The sequence below is a fragment of the Carassius carassius genome, chromosome 41 (genome assembly GCF_963082965.1).
Source record: "Carassius carassius chromosome 41, fCarCar2.1, whole genome shotgun sequence".
Lineage (NCBI taxonomy): Eukaryota > Metazoa > Chordata > Actinopteri > Cypriniformes > Cyprinidae > Carassius > Carassius carassius.
The window spans coordinates 14171842-14195772 of NC_081795.1; the positions used below are offsets into that span (position 1 = coordinate 14171842).

Below are 23931 nucleotides of genomic sequence, written 5' to 3' on the forward strand. Positions count from 1 at the left end.
CTTTACCTTTAAAACTTTGATCAATTTAATGTGTCCTTGCTGAATAAAACTATTCATTTATTTCAGAAAAAAACAACAAAATCTTACTGACCCCGAACTTTTCAACACTACGTGTATCATTGCTTACATTCTACAGGTTAGTGAGAATACTCTAATTATGAGTCATAGACAATATTGATTTTGTTGGGATGCTAATCAAATGGTTTATTAGGGGAGAGACTAGCTGCTTTTGAAGAATCTTTAACTTGAAATCAAATCAATAAAATCAAAAAATGTTGAACTTTTGACAGGGCTGCTATTCAAACTACAGTTAATGGGATCAAATGGCCTCCTTCTCCTGAAATGAATACACAATAAATCCGTAAACAACAACCATCTACTGTACTTTACAACACCCACCCATGAAATGACCCAGATGTACTGTCAGGTGATTCGTTCTGAAGGATTACGTGACATTCATCTGTTTTTAGTGATCACTGTGCTGAGAGCAGCTGGTGAGATCAGAGCTGTGAGGACAGTACATTCTCACACAGTCCTTCTTGGTTTATCTTGAGGAACAGTTTATCATACAATCACCATTTTCAGGGTTAACCCCTTAACTCTAGAGTTAAATTTAGACAGCTGTAAAATATAAGCATACACCATACTCCAATATAGTTCACATTTCCTCAGATGTGTTTATCAACATCAGAGTCCAATCAACATGAAAGTCAATACTTATTATTAACAACATTAATTTTCCACACAGAGCCCTTTAACGGATCTGTGACAGACTTAATAAGAGAGGATAGGCTATGGTAGGTTAAGTTTTAACTTTAGGTTACACTTTCAACTTTTGAATCACTTTTATTCTGATGTTATTTGCAAGATAAGATAAGTCAAGCTATGTTAACTGGCCTTTTCTTCCCACAGCGTCCCTGCAGACAGGAAGGGATAGCCGTCGTGAAGACTAAGAGTATGTTAAATCAGTAGACCTATATGTTAAAACATATGTATGCACCTTTTTCATAGTCTTGCACATATTATTTTAATTTAACTTGTTCACTTTCCCAGTAAAGCTTACAGTACTATTTAAACTACTGTACTTTACAGTAATTTTACTTTAATGCAAAAATACAGCAACTACTAGATTAAGTTACTGTTAATTTGACAAAAAACATTTTACAGTTTTTGCCACTAGCAAATCAAGAAAATACTCCAATTATGACTTATTCGTTTATTTTGTATTAATACAACTTGTTTTATTGGTGAAAAATATATCGTGAATATCCAACACGGTACAGGCTATATCTGTTTTTAAGTAAGTTATGTACTTTTACTTTGCCCACCCAACCAGTGTGAAAACTATCCGAAACAACTGATAGTAAGGGACTTTCAGAATACATGCTTTGTTTGTATGAATAATAAAACCTTGGAAATGTGACTAGTTTCAATGGAGGACAAGAGATGTCAGCTAACATTTCAGGGTGCACCATCCAAATACCCCCCCCCCCCCCCCCCGTTATTACTTTTTTTTTTCTAAAGCAAAAGATAATTTTCTTTTGTTATGCTCCATATTAAAATAAATCACATCATATTTCTCAGTAAGAGGGGAAAATCGTGTGGGTGTGAATTTAAGCTGTTTTCATAATTATTTTTTTTTTTTTTTGAGAAATCAGAATGTGATTTTGTTTAAATTAAATGTAAATGTATTGAATTAATTAATTAGATGCCCTCACCAGCTGGTGCTCAGATGGAGAGAAAACAAGAACTGTTTTGTTGCTCCTTGGGCTAGCCTATATGATTAAATCGCATGAGTTTAGTCATTTAAATAAAAGAAACGTTCATTAGATCTGGATGTTTTAAACTAATTATTAGTTAAACATAAGTATGTTTTATCTCCCACATGAAAGGGAGAGAAAATGATGTTTATCTGCAGCATCACAGGCGCATCTCGGTGCCATCGGCATAACTCGACCGCGCCCTCTAGTGTTCATATCAGGTGGAGCACAGTCTTACGTCACTCACATTAACTTCAAAAGTCATAGTGCTGCTTACATATAGCCATGGGCGTAGGTTTGGTCTCAGCTTTGGTGGGGACAACCCCCCCCCCCCGGAATTCTTTTGTTGTAAGATACCAGTGATTTAATGGTGATTTCCTTTTTTATTTTAGACTGTTGGCAATACAGAATATTACAGTACAGAATTGAATCTACTTCATCTCATTATATTGTATCCTAACCTCGATATACCATCCTGTATACTGTCCCTAAAGAGCTAGTATAACTGTATAATCTCAAAAATGCACTCTCAAAAGAAAAAAAAAAGAAAAACACCTGAGACTGTGTAATGCTGAACAACCAAACGTTTTATTAACAAAAATAATTATGTACATTAGTATTTACACTAACAAAAAATACTCTGCAACAAGGAAACAAATCTAAATAAATATAATAACCTTTTTCTATTATAAACACCATTTACCCTCCAGTACACTCACGTTTATGTTGACTGCAAGATTCTAAGTTAAGGTAACGTCACAGGCTAATTGACATTCAGTTACTTGCTAACGTAGCATTCTATCATCCTGGGTAACACACACTATCACCAGTTAATACTATTTTCCACAGTAGAATCTTCATTTGAAAGCCTAGCCAGTCAATACTGCTAGTTTATTTATGTGGCTAGCTAACGTTAGTTGTTTTGCCTACTTACACTCTGACTCTGCTTTATGAAAAAGCTTCTTATGTCCCCTTTTTTCTTCTTGGGTGGCATCTCCAAATTACAAAAAGGGGCAAAAAAAAGCGGAATATTAAAATGTTTTTACTCTGGCCTTTGTATGTGGCAGAAAGACAGCCCTGGTAACTTACCGTCGGCGTCGTCAACAAGCGCGCGCGCACACACGCACACCACCACCCGCTTGCTGCTAGTGCAAGCACAAAAGTAGTCCCGGCCCGCGCGTGTAGTCTGTCAGATACCCCGCCGCCAATTTTTTGTACTGTCGTCGTCCTGGCCGTTAGAATCGATCCAAATAGCAGTGCAAAGATCCAAATACCAGTACAAATGAGCTTGCTAAATATTGGTGGGGACAAATTTGTAATCTCAAAATATTGATAGGGACTAGTACTATTGTTCAGAATTGCTCTGAATTGTTATTCAGAAGATCAACTGTTGCAACTATCGATTGAGGTGAATTGAATCAGATTTCATGAAGTCATTCCTCTTTAAACATAGTCTTTAACATTCAACATTCTTTGTATTTCCATAATTCTTTCACTTTAATTTTATCTATAATTTTTTTTTTTTTTACGTTTTTGAAAAAGGTCTCTTATGGTCACCAAGGCTGCATGTAGGCTAGTTGCTTAAAGATACAGTAAAAACAGTAATATTGTGAAGTATTGCTCCAATTTAAAGTAACTTAAAATATATATATATATATATATACAAAAAGATACATACATACATGCTTTTTTCAGGTTTCTTTGATGAACAAAGTTCAGAAGAAAAACATTTATTTGAAACAGACATTTGTGTATCATTATAAATGTCTTTAACTGTAATGTCATTTTCTTAAAATCAATTTAATGCATCCTTGCTGAATGAAAGTAATATTCTTTTTTTGAATAATAACCTTTAAAATAATGACCCTTCTTCAAAATAACTTTTCCACAGAGGAAAGAAGGTTATATTGTGAAAAATTTTAGAGTTTTTACTGTATTTTAAACAAATAAATGCTTTGATAAGCATAAGAAATTTTATTCCCAACGTTTGACCCATAGTGTACTGAATGACAGTGGACATTAATTGTACTTAACTATATATGAAATATAAAAACAAGACAGATATCACACACACACACACACACACACACACACACACACACACGCACACACACACACACACACTCTCATATTGGTTCAAATATAATAATAATAATAATAATAAATAAATAAATAAATAAATACCGTTTAGTAGCCTACGTTTAAAAAGCCATTTGGTTTAGGAGGACACAGGAAGCTTCCTATATATATATATATGCCAATAGGACATTTAAGAACATCCTAAAAACACCCCTTTAAAAAAAATTGACAACGTGCTGTTAAATAATTGTGTAGAAGACCTGTATTATCACTTGAAATCTGAAACGTGTAAACTGTTGACTTTTATTGCTATTTGTTCAAGCATTCAGTCATACTGAGATTTCTAATAATAATAATAATATTAATAAAAAATAAAAACAAACAAACAAAAAAATATAACTTCATGATGATATATTATATATATATAAAGATAATACAATATCAATCTATCTAATCAAAAATTCAACCATGTCAAAATATATCTGAACTTATTCTTGATTATCCCTTTATTCAAGGCGCATTTGTAATGAAGGCGTCTGGCTGATCCAGGATCAGCGGCCAGTGTCCCATATTCCTCCAGCTCCCATGGAACAGCACAGGCCCGCCATTACACTGAATGCCTTCGCTGCTCTTCAATCCTGCGGGCTCACAGAAATAAGACAGACGGCGGCTGAACGGCGGGATTAGTGTCGGGACACGAGAGATGAGTCACGAGCCTTTACAGCGCGCGAGTAAAACCTGTAACAATGTAACAATTCGGCACGGAATATTCTCTAACATCATTTGTGGATTCATCATCGTCTCTCGCAGCGGATAACTGCAAGGCTTCCCATCTGCCTCCTCTTGTCCGACCAATCTTTGTCTCCCCGTTTTCTCGTATCGTACGACAGGAGGTCGTTCGGGAACTGTGAACTCTATTTAGTAGCAGCCTGAATTTCAACATTCAAACTTATTATTTGATTGTCGGTCGCTGGAAAGCTTTGAAGATGTCTGGGCAGAGCATTACAGACAGGATAACCGCTGCTCAGCACAGCGTTACTGGATCAGCCGTGTCCAAAACAGTGTGCAAGGCAACAACGCACGAAATAATGGGCCCTAAAAAGAAGCATTTGGACTGTAAGTATTATCAGCTGCGTGTTTAATATGAATCTGCGAAGATGAACGTGTGTAGAGCTGTTGCTTTGATTGTTATGGCTACGGTTTTAGGCTGTTGTACAATGGGCAGGCCCTGGTTGTGCTAAAGCTAATGTGCTTAGACAGGCGCCTATGTAATATTATTAGTTAGATTTCTTTTACTATATTTATGATAAAATGACATGCATCACTTTCAACTGTATTGAAGCAGGACGGTGCATGTGCAAAACTGCAATTTTTTTATAAGCAAGAATGAGTGGATTGTCATTAAGTTTGATCCCATAATCAATGCTTTTTAATAGAGTTTATGAAACCTCCATAGTAGTAAATTCTGGTTAAATGTTAATTCCTTGTAATGCTCATTGGGCAGAAGTAGATTAATGCTATTATTTTTCTTAGGCTGTTGTGCATGGGTTATTGTTGGGAAGGTGTTTCGGGTGTGTTTGAATAGTTTTGATTTGATTCTCATGTCCCTCAGGCAGCCTTGTGCTGGTCTAGTGCCAGTCTAGTAAGTCTGTGCTTGAGAATAGATCTCTATTTACGTCTGATTCAGCCAGGCCTGACTACTCTTTCATTAAGTTCTTACAGCGTTATAAGACAAGTTATGACATGCTTGAAGGACTATAGTAAGGATTTTTGAAAAGGAAAATAGAATGTAGAAATTGTTTTATGGATCCCTAGAATTATATGCACCTTACACGCCCCTAGCTTCGTTCTCTTAGTTCAGGGAGGAACTTGTGTATTTTTTTTATTTATTTTTTTTGTCAGTATGTCTTCATCTGAAACTTTGTGATGACTAGAGATGCATTTGGTAATTTTAATCAGCCGTTTATTTGAATGTAAGTAAACTTTACAATTTTAAGCCTTAAAAAAGGGATAGTTTAGTAAAAAAACGAAATACAATTCTGCTATCATTTACTTACCCTCATGGAATTCCAATTCTCTCTGACTGTCTTTCTTCTGTGGAACATAGAATAATATATTCTAATCTGAAGAAAGGTTAACAGAAACTGAGACCATGAAGGCAAACTTGATATACTTAACTGAAATAAAAATAAATACATAAGCAATAGACATATATATATATAAAGTGACAAACACACAGCAATCATTACTATGACTTTAAAATGAAAATGAAAACAGGAAATAAAAATAAAATAAAAATATTAATACAACTATAATAGCATTTAAAAAAAATGACATTTCATTTCATCTTCTTTTATGTTCTGCAGCAGCTCTTACAGTTTTTGGGTTGAACCAACCCTTCAAGTTACAGTATATCACATAAATTGTGGATACTTGTGGTTCTTTTCACCCCCAAAAGTTTAACTGTTTTTGCCTGATATATCTGTAGCTGTGAAACAGACACGATCTGATTATGAACATTTCCATTGACATCTTTTGTGGTGAGGGCTTTGTTTCTCAGGAGTAGGAGTGACATAACTGGATGAATCAAAGTTGGCAGTGTTCTGGAGGCAGCTGCCTTACACCAAACCAACCAACCAACCACACGACCGAAGTCAACCTCATTCATTCAGAAAGTAGCAGCTCATCAGAAACTGCACTACACCACTGTCTATATGAAGACTACACCACAACTGTTTCACTCCCATAAAGCATATTTGCAGAAGTGCAGTGAACATTTTATCTAGAATGTTCGCTAGAAGAGTTAAGGATGGAATACACTACATGATTTTTGCCCCTGTTTTCTGCCGATGTACAGTTTAGATAAATCGATGCTATTTGCCGAAAGAGCCAATCTGCAGATTTGAGTTGACAGATTTAGTAGAAAATCACGTAGTGTATGATTCTCACAGACTCAGAAGATTTTAGAACACACATTGTTTTCGTTTGTCACGTGTCTCCTAGCAACAAGATCCACATGTCTACGTGAGTTTGTTGTATTGAGAATAATTATGTCTGGTAGTGTTGATACTCAGTAGGGGTGCATGATAAATCGCATGCGATTGTCATGTGCATCTCATCAGTAAAGCCGGTTCTGTGATTAGTAGTAAATCTCCATCACATGCTCTCAGACAGAGCGGCATTTAATACACAGAGCCGTAGTTCACTGACAAGCCATGCAATATCTCATTCATAGCCGAAGGCGATTCAACTGCGATTATGAACGCAATATTGCATAGCTTTACTGATAAGATGTGTGTGATAATGGCATGTGATTTATCGTGCAGCCCTAATCCTCAGTCGTTTAGGGCAGGGGTTTTCAACCTGAGAGCAAGGTAAATCTGCGAGCGAGTGGAGAGGTTTGCGCTCTCGCAATGTATTAATGTGCTTTCGCACTATAATAATGCGCTCTCGACATTTGTCAGTGAAATAGCACCATCATTTCTATCCACACTGCGCCCGCACACATGTGAGACGCTAAAACAGATAGCCTTAGCCTTCTCAGACAGCAGGTGAATAACAGTGGTTGTCTTCACAAGTATCCTTGTAAGCACAGTCGGTTGTTTTAGGTGAACGTAAACCGTAAAGAAAATATCAAATTTGCGTGTAACGGATCCGTGCATTTCTTATGTAAATAATGTTAATGAAAAAGAGCAACAAAAAAAAAAAATGTTAGCTGCTTTAATGGATATTTGCATTTATGCTAATGTTAATAAAGTAATTAGGTGTGAATATGGGGAGGGGTTGGTTTGGGGGGGCGTGAGTGAAAATTAGACAAACTTGGGGCGGGGGCGCGCGCATGTCTTAAAAGGTTGAAAATCACTGGTTTGGGGTATGATGGCCAGTGTTTCCTGTGTGACTATTACAAAGACGGTAAGTGTATGATGCCCAGTGTTTTAAAATCTGTTCAGATTTAGTGTTGTATATTCCAGCCTTTAGTAGTGGGCTGTTACATAATCCAGAATAAAGTGCATTTTATATGAAGCAAAGCTTAGCTTATATGTGTGCGAGTATTATTTTTCTGTTTTATGCTATAAATGCATGATAATCCTTTAATTTATAAAATTTTAAGCTCTATACCAGCGCAGTCTCTAGACTCAGTTCTTGCCTGTTCATCCAGTTATTAATGTCAGTAGTTAAATGAAATTTCTGTTTCTGTTGTAGACCTGATACACTGTACCAATGAGATGAATGTGAACATTCCTCAGCTGGCTGACTCTCTGTTCGAGAGGACCACCAACACCAGCTGGGTGGTGATCTTTAAGTCTCTAATCACAACACATCACCTCATGGTATACGGGAACGAGGTGCGTGACCGTGGGAGACCTGTCCACTTTTTAATCATTTTTTTTCCATGCATGTGCTAATGAATATCTGCAAATAAGTCTATGCATTAAATGATTTTGGTTACAGCGATTTATTCAGTACTTGGCCTCCAGGAACACACTATTCAACCTCAGTAATTTCCTGGACAAAAGTGGCCTACAAGGTACAGTATTGAACTCCACACAATTACTTCAGGCTCTACAGTGGTTTCATTATTTTTCTGTTCTCATCTTTGGATGTATTATTTAAATAGTTGTTAAATATTTTACAACATAGTAATAGATATATAATATGTTAAAATAACAATCTTTTCTTTTTCAATTCATGTAATTTGTTTTGTAATATTTATAACATTTACTTTTAAAGATTTGATTTAACATTTCAAATTCCTATTTTCTGATTGTAGCACTTTTTCTCTGTGATCCTTAAAGCAACTACTCCTTAACATTTTTATGAATAAAATCGTTTATTTCTTAACTGTGATTTCCCTAGGTTACGATATGTCAACATTCATTCGGAGGTATAGTCGATATCTGAATGAGAAAGCGGTTTCATATCGACAAGTGGCATTTGACTTCACGAAAGTAAAGCGTGGGTAGGATATTTTTTATACATTTTAAAAAATAAAGTTTTTTTCTAGTTCCTGTTTACTTTGGTGTGCTGAATTTTATATTAGGTGCATTATGTAACTCAAACTGATTCATTTGACCAGCTAAAGATTTGACCAGCTAAAGATTTTTACCTGTAGTTTTTGTTCTAAATCATTTGAGGGGGTTTTGTGCAGCTCTAGGTTTGAAGTGTTTGCATTAAGTGCTTGAAGTCATTGCGCTCGATCATCCACTAAACCTCCATGCACTGATCCCCCTAATGTCATTTGGCCTATATTTTAAAATCTTTTCCTTAAGGGTGGACGGAGTGATGAGAACCATGAACACGGAGAAGCTTCTTAAGACCATCCCTATTATACAGAACCAGATGGATGCTCTTCTAGACTTCAATGTAAGTTAGAGAGCTGATGGTTGATCTATATTCATGCGTGTTCACTGCTAAAAGATGACTTATGAATATAGGCAATGAATAAAAGCATATGTGTTGCATATATTTTAAAATATGTGTTTTGTTTTGTGTTTGTCCAGGTCAATGCCAATGAACTCACCAATGGGGTTATCAATGCAGCCTTCATGCTTCTCTTCAAAGACTCCATCCGTCTTTTTGCTGCTTACAATGAAGGGATAATAAACTTACTGGGTAGGTCTTTCAGGGTCTCAGTTCTAAATAAATAAACAACATATTCTAGAAATACACTCTCTTAACTCTTATATGAAACATGTATTTTACAGATAAGAGGTAAATATTAGTTTAAGGTATTAGTTCACCCAAAAATGAAAAATTGCTGAAAATCTACTCACCCTTAGGACAAATTTGGAGAAATTTAGAATTACATTACATGCTCACCAATGGACCTCTGCAGTGAATGGTTAACATCTTGTGTAGCAAAAAGCTGCGTGCTATTAAGAAACAAACGGATCAAGGCATTTTAACTTTAAACCATTGCTTCTGGTCAAAATTTGAGTATATAATCTATAATAATGCTTCCTTCATGCTCGTTGGTGAGCAAGTGACGTAATGCTAAATGTCTCTAAATCTGTTCAGACAAGAAACAGATTTATCTATATCTTGGATGGCCTCAGGGTACATTTTCTTTAAATATTCCTATAAGCGCTATTCCTATAACATGCTCGCAACAAGTTGTACTCACAGTTATGCAGGTTCAAATCCATTCTGCATTATGTCCTAATTGCATTTCTTCTATTTTCCCATACTTTCCCCAGTCTACAAATTTCAGAAATAAATATATATATTAGGGCTGAAACGATTCCTCGAGTAACTCGATTACAAAAAAATGATCGAGGCAAATTCCTCTGCCTCGAAGCCTCTTTTAATTTATTTTAAATCTCACGTCAGGTTCTTTTGCAATAATTTTTTAATGTGACACAACGCGTTTACGTCACCCACAAAGCGGAAGGAGACACAAGCGCTGCGTCCGAAATCGCATACTGCAAGGAGTCAGCAGTGTTTTGATTTGAGGGCGCGGGCAAACGTAAAGAGAACGTCGTGGCGTGTGTCCACTGCAAGATAGAGCTGGCATACCACAACTAGGACCCTATGATTTCCGCAATGCAGAAAACGTGGAGTGAATCGCGTAATCCAGTCATAAAAACTGATTTTTACAGTTTAACGCGGAATGGCAGGGAATTTGCCAAATTTTGAATGGATTAATCAAAAATAGGTCATTGCACTTACATCAAATCACGATATGGACTAATATCTGTAAATATTAAGCCGGAAAAGTCTATTTAAATATGAATCCTGCATGTTCTGCGTGTCTCTGTTAATGAATGGAGCAGAAGCACATCTTCCTTTATCACACACACTGAAGCGCGCGTGACGATCGCGGTAATTTCATCGTCTGCTGTCTCACTAAATAAAGACGTGAACACATGAACAACATCTCCAGAACTGCTCTGACAGTCACTTCATGAGCATTTGACCGCTTGATTTGAGTAAAACTAGCGTCACATCACATACACAGAACTGTAAAGTTACGTCAACCCGTCAAAATAAAAGTCCGGTTTAGTTTAAATCAAGTATTTGCCAGAGATGTATTACTATTGTTCAGCAGAATGTACAAAGCCTACTACTAAAAAAAATCTAACATTTTTTTAAGGTTTAATCACACAACATTTCTTCCATGAGTTTTATTTTTTAATAGTAGATTCCCTTTGTTTACCAAAAAGTTAGGTTTGCTTAATTTTCAATAATTAAAAGATAAATTAAATTAATGTTTTATGTGTTTAATGTTTAATGTGCATTTCAGAAAATGCTTTATTTAAAACCCCAACTGAATGGCACTTAAATGCACTTAATTCATCTGTCAACTTTATTGTCATTGTTCACAGTACAAGTACAGACAGAGAAACAATGGGTAGTAATTAAATGTTTATTTTTGATGTATGCATTGCATTCTATACATTTAAAAAGTAAAAATATTTTTTTTCTAAAAAAGGAAACTTAGTTGTTCATTTTAAGAGACACAGGAGTCTTATTTTCTCTCATAATTAATATTGCACTTAAATTAAGCAAAAACACATTTTATCCGATTACTCGATTAATTGATGGAATTTTTGGTAGAATACTCGTTTACTAAAATATTCGATAGCTACAGCTCTAATATATATTACTTGAAGATGTCATATTCAATAGCTATTTTCTTTCATCCTAGTTGCAGATCAAATTTTTATGAAAAAATGGATCATTTAATCTATTTAATGAACTCCTATAGTTTGTAACAGTATTTTAATTGAAATGCATGAAGATAACAGCATAGTGCTGATTAGTAATGGGTACTTATTCATACCTCTTACAGAAAAGTATTTTGATATGAAAAAAGTCCAGTGCAAAGAGGGTTTGGACCTTTACAAGAAATTCCTTACTCGAATGACCCGGATCTCGGAGTTCCTCAAAGTGGCAGAGGTGAGATTCTCATGTGTTTTTCTGGGTAGCAAGGGACTTCATTAAAAGAGCGCTTTGTAACATATTTGTTTTACTCACTTCACAGCAGGTGGGAATAGACCGCGGGGACATACCTGACCTGTCTCAGGTACGACTTTTTATTCTTACTATAACACTTGCATTATTAACTATCCCGAGTATTTTCCGAAACTGTTATGCTTTCTCTCTTAAGTTACTTTGCACAAAAGCATTTCTAACTGAATGATGCATGCAGGTTATTAGGATGCGCATGTCACTAAAGATTTCTCAGCTTTTCTGTCTTAACCTTTCCCTGTCTACAGCAAATAAAGGTGTAATGGGCTCAGTGGAGATTTCAGAATAATACTTATAATAATAGAGATAATAGAATCATGACTTCCACAGCTATGGCAAGTATATTTATTCAGACTATGCAATAGATTCTCACTCAAGAACAGCTGTTTGAGCCATTTTGTGCCATGTGTAAATTTTAAAGAAAACTATATGCCAATATACAATGCTGTTTGGGGTCAATTTGGGGTGAGTAAACTTTTTATGTTTTAAAATCTCTTGTTAACAAGGCTGCACTTACTTGACCAAAAATACAGCAAAACAGTAATATTGTGAATTGTTTTTCCAATTGAAAATATCTGTTTTCTATCTTAATCAAATGTAATTTATTCCTGTGATGGCAAAGCTGAATCTTCAGCATCAATAACTCCAGTGTCACATGATCCTTCAGAAATCATTCTAATTTACTGATTTTGTCCTGGAGACGATTATTATTATTATCATCATCAATTTTTGCTGCTCAGTATTTTTGTTGAACACATGATGTATTTTTTCAGGATTCTTTAATCTATAGAAAGTTCAAAAGAACAGCATGAATTTGAAGTAGAAACCTTTCGTAACATCATAAATGCCTTTACTGTCATTTTTGATAAATTTAATGCATCCTTGCTAAATAAAAGTATTATTAAAAAAATGTAAACCTTGTGATTTTATAGCGAATGTATATTTTCTTCTTATGCTCAGCTCTAAAATATTTCCGAGGTTAGAAATTGCTCTAAATGTAATCTCCATAAAATCATTTTTATTGGTATTCTTATTGGTAAAGTCAGTGTAAATGATTGATTTAAAGGAACAATAAACCTGAATATAAAGTACAATTACAGTATTAATTAATTACAGTATTAATTACAATTGAGTATATTCTTGAGAGTTTAGTTTCATGATTATAGTCATAATGTTAATGCACCATTGACATCTATAGTGACATGCAGAGCTTTTAACCAAACAGTATTTTACATCTTGGGAGTGAGAATGGTTTAGTGTATATTAGGGCTGCACGATGTGTCATTTAAGCATCGATATCGCGATGTACGAATCCACGATAGTCACATCGCAGGATGTGCGATGTAGGCTGTCATAGTTGATCTGTTATTCATTAACTGTACGGGCCAGCTGCTCCCCGGCCCTTGACGAATGTGATTCGCAGATTAATTGCACAGCTTAACCATCATAGAGTGAAAGTTTTTTCATTGACAGGACTGAAAAACACATGCAAGTTTAACAGGGCAGAGAGAGAGAGAGCGCGAGAGAGACAGAGAGGGAGAGAGAGCGCGCGCGCGAGAGAGACAGAGAGAGAGCGTGCGCAAGAGAGACAGAGAGAGACAGAGAGCGCGCGCGAGAGAGACAGAGAGAGACAGAGAGCGCGCGCGAGAGAGACAGAGAGAGAGAGCGCGCGAGAGAGACAGAGAGAGAGAGCGCGCGAGAGAGACAGAGAGCGTGCGCGAGAGAGACAGAGAGAGACAGAGAGCGTGCGCGAGAGAGACAGAGAGAGACAGAGAGCGCGCGCGAGAGAGACAGAGAGAGAGCGCGCGAGAGAGACAGAGAGCGTGCGCGAGAGAGACAGAGAGCGTGCGCGAGAGAGACAGAGAGCGTGCGCGAGAGAGACAGAGAGAGACAGAGAGCGCGCGCGAGAGAGACAGCGAGAGACAGAGAGCACGCGCGAGAGAGACAGAGAGAGAGAGCGCGCGAGAGAGACAGAGAGAGAGCGCGCGAGAGAGACAGAGAGCGTGCGCGAGAGAGACAGAGAGAGAGAGAGCGCGCGCGTGCGAGAGAGACAGAGAGAGAGCGAGCCGTCTTCAAACAACAGGAGCGCTGTCTTGCTCTCTCTTCCTCCCGCATATTAATCAATTGACGCGATGGTGTCGATGTTTAAATCATTTAAAATGAGAATGTAAGTGTGCTCACCCCATTTTTGTTTGTAAGAAAAAATATCGCAATATATATCGCAGAAAAATAAAATATCGCAATGTCATTTTTTCCCAATATCGTGCAGCCCTAGTTTATATGGTAACATGAAAGTCTAAGTCATAATGGCAAATGGTAAACATGAGTCATGACAGATTATTATCCAATGCAAATGCCATCATAGCTTTATATAAGAGCAGATTTGAAACTCATGCATTATATGTCTGACCAAGACCACCTTTATATTCTGTATTTCCCTTTATCTTTCCACCTTTTGTCCACCTTCAGTTTACAGTGTGTGTAAGTACTTTTCTGACTCTTTTCTGCACTCCTTTGCACTGTTTAATCCTTATTGCCAATAAGCTATTTACTGTCTTTTCACTGTTGACTTGATGCAGTCAGTGCTGTATTGCTGACTAAATGTTTGTGCATTCCCTCAGGCCCCCAGCAGTCTTTTGGAAGCCCTGGAGCAACACTTGGCTTCATTAGAAGGGAAGAAGGTGAAGGACTCCACCGCAGCCAGCAGGTGGGCCAGTCATGTCACATTCAAAGCTGAACACAAATTAATAAGTTCTAACAGATGCATTATGTTGACAGGACTTCATGGATTCTTTCTTATATGAGCTTGTAATGCAGGAGTTCTATATGCTCTAAGGTATCAATTTCTCTTTCATACTCACGGAAGCCCAATATGTTTTTGTAGGGCAAGCACACTCTCCAATGCTGTTTCATCGCTCGCCAACACCGGCATGTCTTTCACCAAAGTGGATGAAAGGGAAAAGCAGGCAGCTCTGGAGGAGGAGCAGGCCCGATTGAAAGCTCTGAAGGTACATAACATAATTTCACCCGGCAGAGGAAAATAATTTCCAGTATTTTCTGTACAATTTTGCTAATTTTTCTTTGGTTTATTCCTGTTTTCTAGTTATATGTGCACATATTTGGACTAGAGCCTGACCGATATATTGTTTTGCCGATATTATCAAATAGTTAAATAGATCTTGATTTTCATATAATGTCTGATACAATACCAACGCAGAGGTTTTTTTTATACCCCCTAATATCGGTATCAGTAGCGCCCCCCCCCCCCAAAATAAAAAAATAAATGATATATATACAGTAAGTAGCCATTCAAAAGGCCCTTTTTACCACCGCAGTGTTTTTTGTGTTAAAGTGCATTTGCAGCTTTAACCACAAGCGCATCAAAGCACATTTCTGCAAATAGACGTCAGTTTTGCCTCGCTGATGTGTTACATTTGACTGCTTCAGTCACGGAAAATGAAAGAAAAACACTATAGTTTAAATATTTAATATATTTAATATTTAATATTCACAGATGAAAGTTTGGTATTTATGAAGTTATGTGCATTTCTTAGAACGAATTCAAGCAGGATGTCAAGCCTGTGCCTGAGTCTGTGCTTATAATTTCTAAGCTACATGGTATTAAACCATATTTTAGATTTGACACATTTAAAAGGTGTGCAGTATTATTTATATTATATTAATTATGCGTTATATTATTTACTTTGCATCGGAGCATTAAAAGTGGTAGCCTATTTTAGGGGGGTAGGCTACATGGATTAATATGCAAAATGTCAATATTTTCATATATTATGCCTATATTTTAATTTATATTTTAAATATAAATATATTTTTTCCTTTAATAAAACAACATGCATTTTTGTTATTTGCCTAAAACAAGAAACGAATAAATTAAACCGGCACGATTAAATCTTTGAAATTCTAAAGAATGGACAGATTAATAAAACGTCCTCACGATTAAACTCAAGTTCTCTCATTATAATCAACAAAATTCACACGATGTAAAAAAAAAAGCTTTAGTAATTGACAACTTAAGTGATATTAAAGGGAATCTTCTTTACTTGCTTTTAAAGTAGGGCAATATCATATGGCCTAAAAAAATCCCAGTTTTAAATTTTTTTATTTTAGAAAAAAAAAATCTGATTTATGATTTAAACCGATTTTTAAATCAATATTCAAATGACGAAAAAATTTTACAAAACAAGTTTTAACATAGTTCTTTATCATTCATTTAGCAGTCAAATTTATAACTGCAACAAGATGATTAAAAAAAACAGTAATGTTATTACCTTAATGCTGGAAAGACCTTTATTTTTATTTTTTTATTTTTTAATACTAGTCCATCATGCATCTAACCATCCACTCAGCTTAAAGAGCTGTTCAGATTAAAACTGCCAGCTCCGCAGTGAGTCAGTGTCATGGACGGAGGACCTGTTAATATATTTTCTAGTTTATATTTGCATCTCGTTATGCCGCTGGTTTAGTTTTTTTGTTTGTTTTTTTTTAGAACTTATTTGTAAATAGAGCAGACACTATCTGTCTGTCTACACCAGACACGAGAGTTGTCATCCGTGCCCCACAGCGAAAAGTGTGTCTAAACTTGATGACATCACACTATAGTGTCAAATCATCTGAACGCAGTGTCAGAACATTTTGTCATAAACAGAACGAGCATCAGTTCAGTGATGGGGATCGAGTCCAGTTTATCCATCACTGGGGTCTGTTGTCTTTTGTTGGATTGCTCCACTTGTGTCCGGTGTAGACCTGGCAAGCGTTTTTTTATTGTTTTATTTTACAGCCCTGCTTGTTTTAATGTTTTTATTAAATATCTGTATTGACTGCGTGGTCATATTATCGAATTATTTACTGCCATGCGACCTACAAAAGTAAAGCTTGGCGAGTCGAGCAACGAGCATTGCTGCAGGTTGATTTTTGCAGATGTGCTGTGCTTGTGCTCCCGCGGTCGTCTTCATTTCGTCGGGTGAAACGTCTCTCTCACTCGCAGCAGAGTCTGTGAGCTGCAACAACTTCCCCTCCATGCTCACTGATACCAGAAATACGCTCCGCCTTCACTCCGTGAATAAAGTATTTCAGTATGTTTGAAATGTTATGTTCATAGCATATAAAATAATAATAATAATAAATAAAAGGAGAGTTTCAAAGTGGCTTAAGCTATTTTGTGTAAACTTTTTTCCCTATATCACATGCCAAACTAATAACATTGTAAGCATTACATCTTTGATTGCTGCTTTCTGCTGTGAAAATTTTATTTGTGATGAAAATAACAGTACATCTTTGTCAGTTATTTTATCTAAACAGATCGATTAACTTCTTCAAGAATTCAAAATCAGATAGCATGCTGATAATGTAGTAGCACTGTAAGATTACATTTGTTTGAATGCATTATTACGAAAGCGATTGAGTGTGAATCTGTTTAAATCATGCTTTAACCCGAAAATAATCAGTAAAAGAAACAGACAAACTCTTAACATCCCGCTCGACTCTTGCAGTTATTGTAACCTTCTGATCAAGCTAAATATGTTTAACATGAATTCTTGCTGAATGTGCAGTTATATAGCTGTTGGCATGAATTGTACTAGTGATGGAGCACTCTTGGAGCGGGTGAAAACCACGAAGCTCATATTCAAGTGTTTGTGCAAAAATTATTAATGTGCATTAATGACAGGGAGGTGCCATCTCATCACTTTAATTTTTTCATGATAATGAATTTATAAATTTTTAATTAACATAATATCATGGTGTCTCACATACATTAAAAATATATCTACAGAAAGCTTGAAATGTTTTTAAACGAAAACGAATTGTGTAATCTGTGAATGTTGCATTTCTCTCGTCGGAGAGAGCCAGCACTGTGAATTTCATCCTGCAGCCGACAAGAAAACATTTGTTAATAAATAATTAAAATGTCTCATTTTCCACAATTATTAGGCTACTTCTGCATGTGCTATGTTGCAAACTTAATGCATGTGCTTGAGCGCGTGATATATTAGGATTTGATTATGTAAATTTAATATAAACCTCTGATTAGTTGAATATAACAAACGAACGACTAGAACTAGAAAAATCTTACGTGGGGGCAGACCATTTTTTTGTCTAAAACCAAAACAACAGTCCTATATAAACCAGTTCAGCAAGTGAAAGCCTCATAAGACACTGTCCATATGAAAGAGCAATTCACACCTTTATCTCGACCCCCACAAGCCACACATAACTAACCCAAAAAACCCAACCCCCTCCAGCTGAACAGAATTCGATCTGTGTTTTGGCTCTGAGGAACGGTGTGTTACTGGGCTGAAACATGCCTGCACTCAGCAGGACTACTCTTTGTATTCATAATTTTCTCGCAGCCCATATTATTATTTTCACAAGACCATAATGATAATAACAAATCATCAATTAATAATTAATCATTATTTTACGAAAATCATTGTTATTTGTGATAGATTGTGATGTGGATGTTTGCGGAAGGCATTAAGACCAAGCGGAATCCTCTGTTCCCGCCTCACAGCGAGCGGGGCTCCACTTCACTGTCTGCGGTTTGACTTTACTGAATCAGATTGAGGCGAATACAACTTATTGATAATTTAGCAAGGCAGGAAAACATTCATTCTAACGGAAGGAAGACGTATTTCATTGAGCTAATGCTGTTAAATAGAGAGAGAGAGAGAGAGAGAGAGAGAGAGAGAGAGAGGGAGAGAGAAACTAGTCTAGGGCTATTCTTAAACTTGGAGCTCATTATATTGAAGTACAAATCCAAACACCAGAAACGTTATGCATTTTATAAATAATGAAGTGTTATGAAAAGTATGCATCTTATTTATTCACATGCTGTATGGTTGAAATAATATTTTAGTTCACAACTTTAAGTTCCGTTGTTTTAAAAAAAATGCTTTATTGGCTAATGTTTCATAAACCTTCAGTTGTTATGCTCTAAAATCCATGCCATTATTAATTTCACAGTATTTTTACCACCTAAATGACTAATCTTTAAAGTCAAAATTCTATAATGGTCAAAATTACTCAGGCCAATGGTATTTTTTAATGACATTATTTTATTATTATTTTATTTTATTTTTTTGAATAATTGTAGCCTACATAAATAGGTAAAGCAAAACAAATATTCCCTTATTTTCCCTTATTTTCTTAAGGAATAAACACGTATTTTCTACAATAATAAACATAACATATTATTAATTAATAAAAATAATTTAAGCAATTAAAACCTTTTTTTAAACTTGAATTTAAATACTATTAAACTAACTTTAAATTCTCAAGGAGTTTATAAGTAAAAAACTAATATAAACTTGTGTTAACAATATAATTAGAACTAACAATATAATTCAATTTTTATAAATGAACAATTCCTGTATAAAATGGGACAGCAACCTTTATATCAGTGTTTCTCAAGCTTTTTTTCCAGCGGGCCGCACTAGGGTCCAAGTGCGAGTCTCGCGGGCCGCACACATATAATTTACATATTACGTCACCAATACAAACCAACCTGATTTATAATATTATAGCCTAAATATTGTGATATATAATCTATTACATTCATTGAAGTAAATAATTCTTCTCCCCATAAATAAAACACCTGATGCTGTCGGGAGCTGACCAATTTTGTGAGATTCAGCTTGAAAGGAGTAGCACAAAGAAGTTGCGATTGTAACGCCTGTGTTATACTTTCCGCATGAGCAATCCGGACGCGTACACGGCCAGCGCAGACGCAGACTTCTTCAATTTATACTTCCGAAAGCGTACGCTGATGGTCCGCTCTGCAATTGCCCAGAATTATTGCACATCTGACTGTCTTTATATTCTTTTACTGACGGATTGCACAGGTTCGAGTAGCAATGAGCTTCTTCACTCTGCCTGCACATGTGCAATTGTGCTTTTGAAGCCTACTGACCACACGCACATGTCCGTGCGGTCGTCTGCTCAGAGCCTCGGCACACAATCTCCATTGACGATTTTTACGTCACGCCTACTTAGCGGTCCATAGCGGACTCGCGAACGCGGAAAGTTTGACAGAGGCTTTAAGATGCAGGCTTCAAGATGCAGCCTGGTTTGTACATGTTCATTCGCTGGCATTTTTTGAATTTCTTTTTTTTCTCCCTTAAAAAACAAATTTGTCCATTCTGATGTGCAATTTTACCTTAAAGGCAATTTACCTAATGGCTGTTGATGACTATTTGAATTGAATTCTGCCAAAGTGCGCGCTTGTATGTGTTCGTTAAATGCGTAACGTTATGCGAGTAGGTCTGCTCATGTCTGAAAATAATATATGAAGAAAAAAAATTCACATAAAAACATTAGGATATAGCTTATATTTCATTTGTAGCATAATTTTTTTTAATTGATGTAAAAAATAAAATTTTACAAACTGATATAGTTTTTTTTTTTTTTTATTCAGAATGTGGTGCGGGCCGCATTCGAATTCGTGACGAGCCGCGGGTTGAGAACCACTGCTTTATATCAAACATTTTTAAATCGTCCACAGCTGAGCATCGCGGGAGGCTGATCTGCGCCAGAGCACGTGAAGTGAATGTAATGAACAAAGTCATTTTCAGCTGCAATGAAAAAAAAAACCCTGGATAGCCTAGATTAGTCCCAGGCTCTGTTCTGAAGTATAAAATAATTATAATTACTGTTAACCCAGAGTAAAAAAATTTAACGGATTAATCGCCTATTTTCATTTGCTGAATGTTTTCTTTATTTTTTATTTTTTAAACACACTAAAAAATAAATTAAGTTTGTCAGAGGAAAAAAATATATGAGTCGTGTATAGGTTTAATTTTAACGGATTAATTATTAATTATTTTCATTTGCTGCATGTTTTTTTTTTAAACACGCTAAAAAATAAATCAGAGTTTGTGAGAGGAAAAAATATAAGTCAGGTATAAGTTGCATTATATTACATTTAGAAATAATAACGGCTGGCCTAATAATGTTATAATGTACCAACAGGATATTTTTACAACAAATCCTTTAAATTTAACAAATTTAAATTTATTTTAAACAAAACAAGAATGAAAAATATATAATTCTAATGGATAAATATAATTGCAGTATATAATAATATAGGCTTAGTAATAAAAAAAAATAAAAAAATAATAATAATTTAAAGCTAAGCATAAGGTAAGGTTGGGCTTTCTCATTCTCTCATTCGGGAGAAATCCAAACGTTTCCATATTCGTGATGTTGCCCATTTGAAGCGTAACTATTATTCATGAGGTAAATAGGCTGTGTAGTTCACGCGTTTCAGTATCGATGGAAAAAAAATAATTAACAACATGTCAAAGTGCTCACGCCGAATGTCTGGTGAACGACTGCTGTTTCCAGTGAATATGTGCGCGAGGCACCAGCGCGATCAAACAGCTGAAACAAATAATAACTTAATTTTTGGTCACACATAAGGCATAATTCAAAAATGCAAAGTGTTGGTAGTTTGAAAAATCAAGAATAATAACAGAGTTAATAACTAATTATTGCTAAATGCTGGACCATTCCCATTTAAATGGAACCTGAAGTTTTTTTTTTAAACCAAGAATGAACCGAAATGAAAATGAAATTAAAACATTTAGCTTATATATATATATATATATATATATATATATACACACACATACATAGGCCTTATATTTATTTACTGTTTAATAAAAATAGCATGCATATGATCATTTTTGTAAAGGTCTTCTTTTAATTTTTGTTTAGTAGACTGTAGCCTAAGACTATCCTACATTTTAAAAATTAACAATTGTAAATTTTTTAATGTTTTTTTTAAATGTTACAATGTTATATCATAATGTTATTGTTGTTTTACTTACTTCTTTTTTCTCATTTTACAATTACATTCATTTCGCAATCTGTCCCTTTGCGCCACCTGGCAGTAGTTTCGCAAATGATTTTAACACGCGACTGAATTACAGTTACCGGTACGCGTAGCACTTTAGCATTTTACATGCTTACATTGATTTTTACAGTAAAGCTAAATATAGCATTTTTATTGCAAGGTAGTTTAAATATTGAAATATGAATAATTTGGTTCAAAAATATATGTAGTATATAGAATAACGGTCCTGGTAGTTTTTAACGTATAGTGTCCTACAAAAGCAACCACATTCTACAACCAAATTGACTTCACCATTCAGGTAGTTACAACCTTGTTTATAGAAATTCTACGCAATGTGTGTGGAAACAAACTTAACAGCTAGTTGCTAATGGCGTATTTAAGCGTGTATCAGAGATGTGAATGCGCGATGCAAGAAATCCCCGTGAAGCAGGTGTGAATTGACTTATTAGCGTTAAGAGATCTTGCTATGAAAATAAAAACAGCAATTAAGAAGTGAGTGATGTGATGTGTGGCCAAGTATGGTGTTCCAATTGATACTCTTATCTGATTGGCTGGCTTTGTCTGAACAGATTAAAAAACCTGTCCCGAGTGCACAGGTTTTTTAATCAAAAAGCTTTGTGTACAACTTACCGTGCTGCTACAATTCAATTTGTAAAACAATTATCTTAATGATCTTGGTATGACATTTCAAATGTATCCTTTAAACATCACACTAATGAATGAAAAGTTGTTGGAAGGTTATTCTCCATGCCAATCAGATGGCTCCTTCCTGTCTAAAAGGTTTCTTGGCTTCTTGTAAACAGGAACAGAGGCTGAAGGAGCTCTCCAAGAGGCCTTCGTTTGGCACGACTGACACTTCTCCAGTCTCCACCACAGCGGCATGCATCAGCACAGCTCCTGCCATCGACCTGTTCTCCACTCCCAGCTGCTCCAATGGGTCAGCCAATCAAATCACTTCACAGTGTGACATCTCTGGACATGCAAAACCCTTCATCTTATATTACATCTACATGAAACTCTGTTTGTTAAATTGGTTGGCGATTAAGACATTTTTGTTTTGTTTTCTAATCTTCAGTGCCCTAAAGATAGAGAGCGACCTCTTCGACTTGCCGACTAACTTTCAGTCAAGCATGCAGCCCGGAGCCTCTGTGGCCACGGCTTGGGGAGGTGAGACCCTTCGCATGTGACCGTCTTAGATTCAGCATGCTGTAGCCTTCTCTGTGTTAACTTGAGTCTTGTTCTAATGTCCTCCTGTTCGACTCTTTCTCTTTCTCCTTATGCCTGCTCAGATCCTTTCTCTTCTTCTGAAGCTGTAGATGACTCCATTCCAAACCTAAACCCTTTCCTAACCAAACTTGTTGATGGTGCTCATCTACCCGTTATGTCATCAGATGGTGTTAGTTTCTCCTCTAGGACGTCAGGTCAAGAGATTTTTGGTGGTAAACACGCTTTAGTTTCTTTCTTCCAACCCAGCCATCCACTCATCCAAAGTTTTTATTAGTTTCAGCTTTTCAGGTCGCTGAAAGTCCCTTGTTGTTTCTCATGCACAGTATCCCGTTGTGTCAGAGATCCTCTGATTAAGTTCAGTAGCATCATTCTTACAGTTCAGCTCGCCATCTTAGTAAGAATGCAGTCTGTAATTGGAGAATAAATGGAGGGTAGGTGGCAGTACTAAAGATAACCCTCAAATAATGTTTGTACACATAGAGCTTTGTTTTGGCTTAGTTACAGTGACGCTGTTTCATTAATTACAGTTTTTATCTTGATTTAAAGCTGAAATTAAAGCTGTTGTAGGTAGTGTGAGACAAAAACAACTGAAAAAATGCTTGTATAGAAAGACTAATAAACAAGAGGGTGTATCTACATTCTGAATAGATTGCTTAGCCCAACTTCCATCATATATATGGTAAATAAATAATATACGCCACCATACAAAAGTTTGGGTTTTGGTAAGAATATTTCGTTTTGAAAGTCTCTTATGCCCATCAAAGCTGCATTTATGAAGAACACAGTAATATTGTGAAATATTATTGCTACAATTTAAGATAACTATTTTAAGATGTTTTAAAATGTAAATTATATCTGAGATGCAAAACTAAATTTTCATCTACCATTAATCCAGTCTTCAGTGTCACATGATCCTTCAGAAATCATTCTAATACACCAATTTGATGCTTAGGAAACATTTTTATTTGAATTACAAAAGAACAGCATTTTCTGAAATAGATTTTTCTAACATTATAAATATAT

At 35.7% G+C, this 23931-nt stretch overlaps 1 protein-coding gene across 6 annotated transcripts in view; it reads left to right on the top strand.

Moving 5' to 3' along the window:
* The first annotated feature begins 4397 nt into the window (after positions 1–4397).
* The window catches only part of LOC132122807 (phosphatidylinositol-binding clathrin assembly protein-like), a 34068-nt gene continuing 14534 nt past the window's right edge, over positions 4398–23931 (top strand). For 3 of the 6 annotated variants that reach the window (XM_059533229.1, XM_059533230.1, XM_059533232.1), the window contains exons 1-13: positions 4398–4955; positions 8043–8185; positions 8292–8367; positions 8697–8799; positions 9110–9203; positions 9341–9452; positions 11632–11738; positions 11824–11865; positions 14432–14517; positions 14695–14818; positions 22485–22618; positions 22757–22848; positions 22971–23120. In XM_059533229.1, coding sequence (XP_059389212.1) covers positions 4826–4955; positions 8043–8185; positions 8292–8367; positions 8697–8799; positions 9110–9203; positions 9341–9452; positions 11632–11738; positions 11824–11865; positions 14432–14517; positions 14695–14818; positions 22485–22618; positions 22757–22848; positions 22971–23120 — 1393 coding nt within the window. In that variant the 5' untranslated portion in view covers positions 4398–4825. The remainder of the gene's footprint in view (positions 4956–8042; positions 8186–8291; positions 8368–8696; positions 8800–9109; positions 9204–9340; positions 9453–11631; positions 11739–11823; positions 11866–14431; positions 14518–14694; positions 14819–22484; positions 22619–22756; positions 22849–22970; positions 23121–23931) is intronic. The other 3 variants (XM_059533233.1, XM_059533234.1, XM_059533231.1) reach the window with 2 other exon arrangements.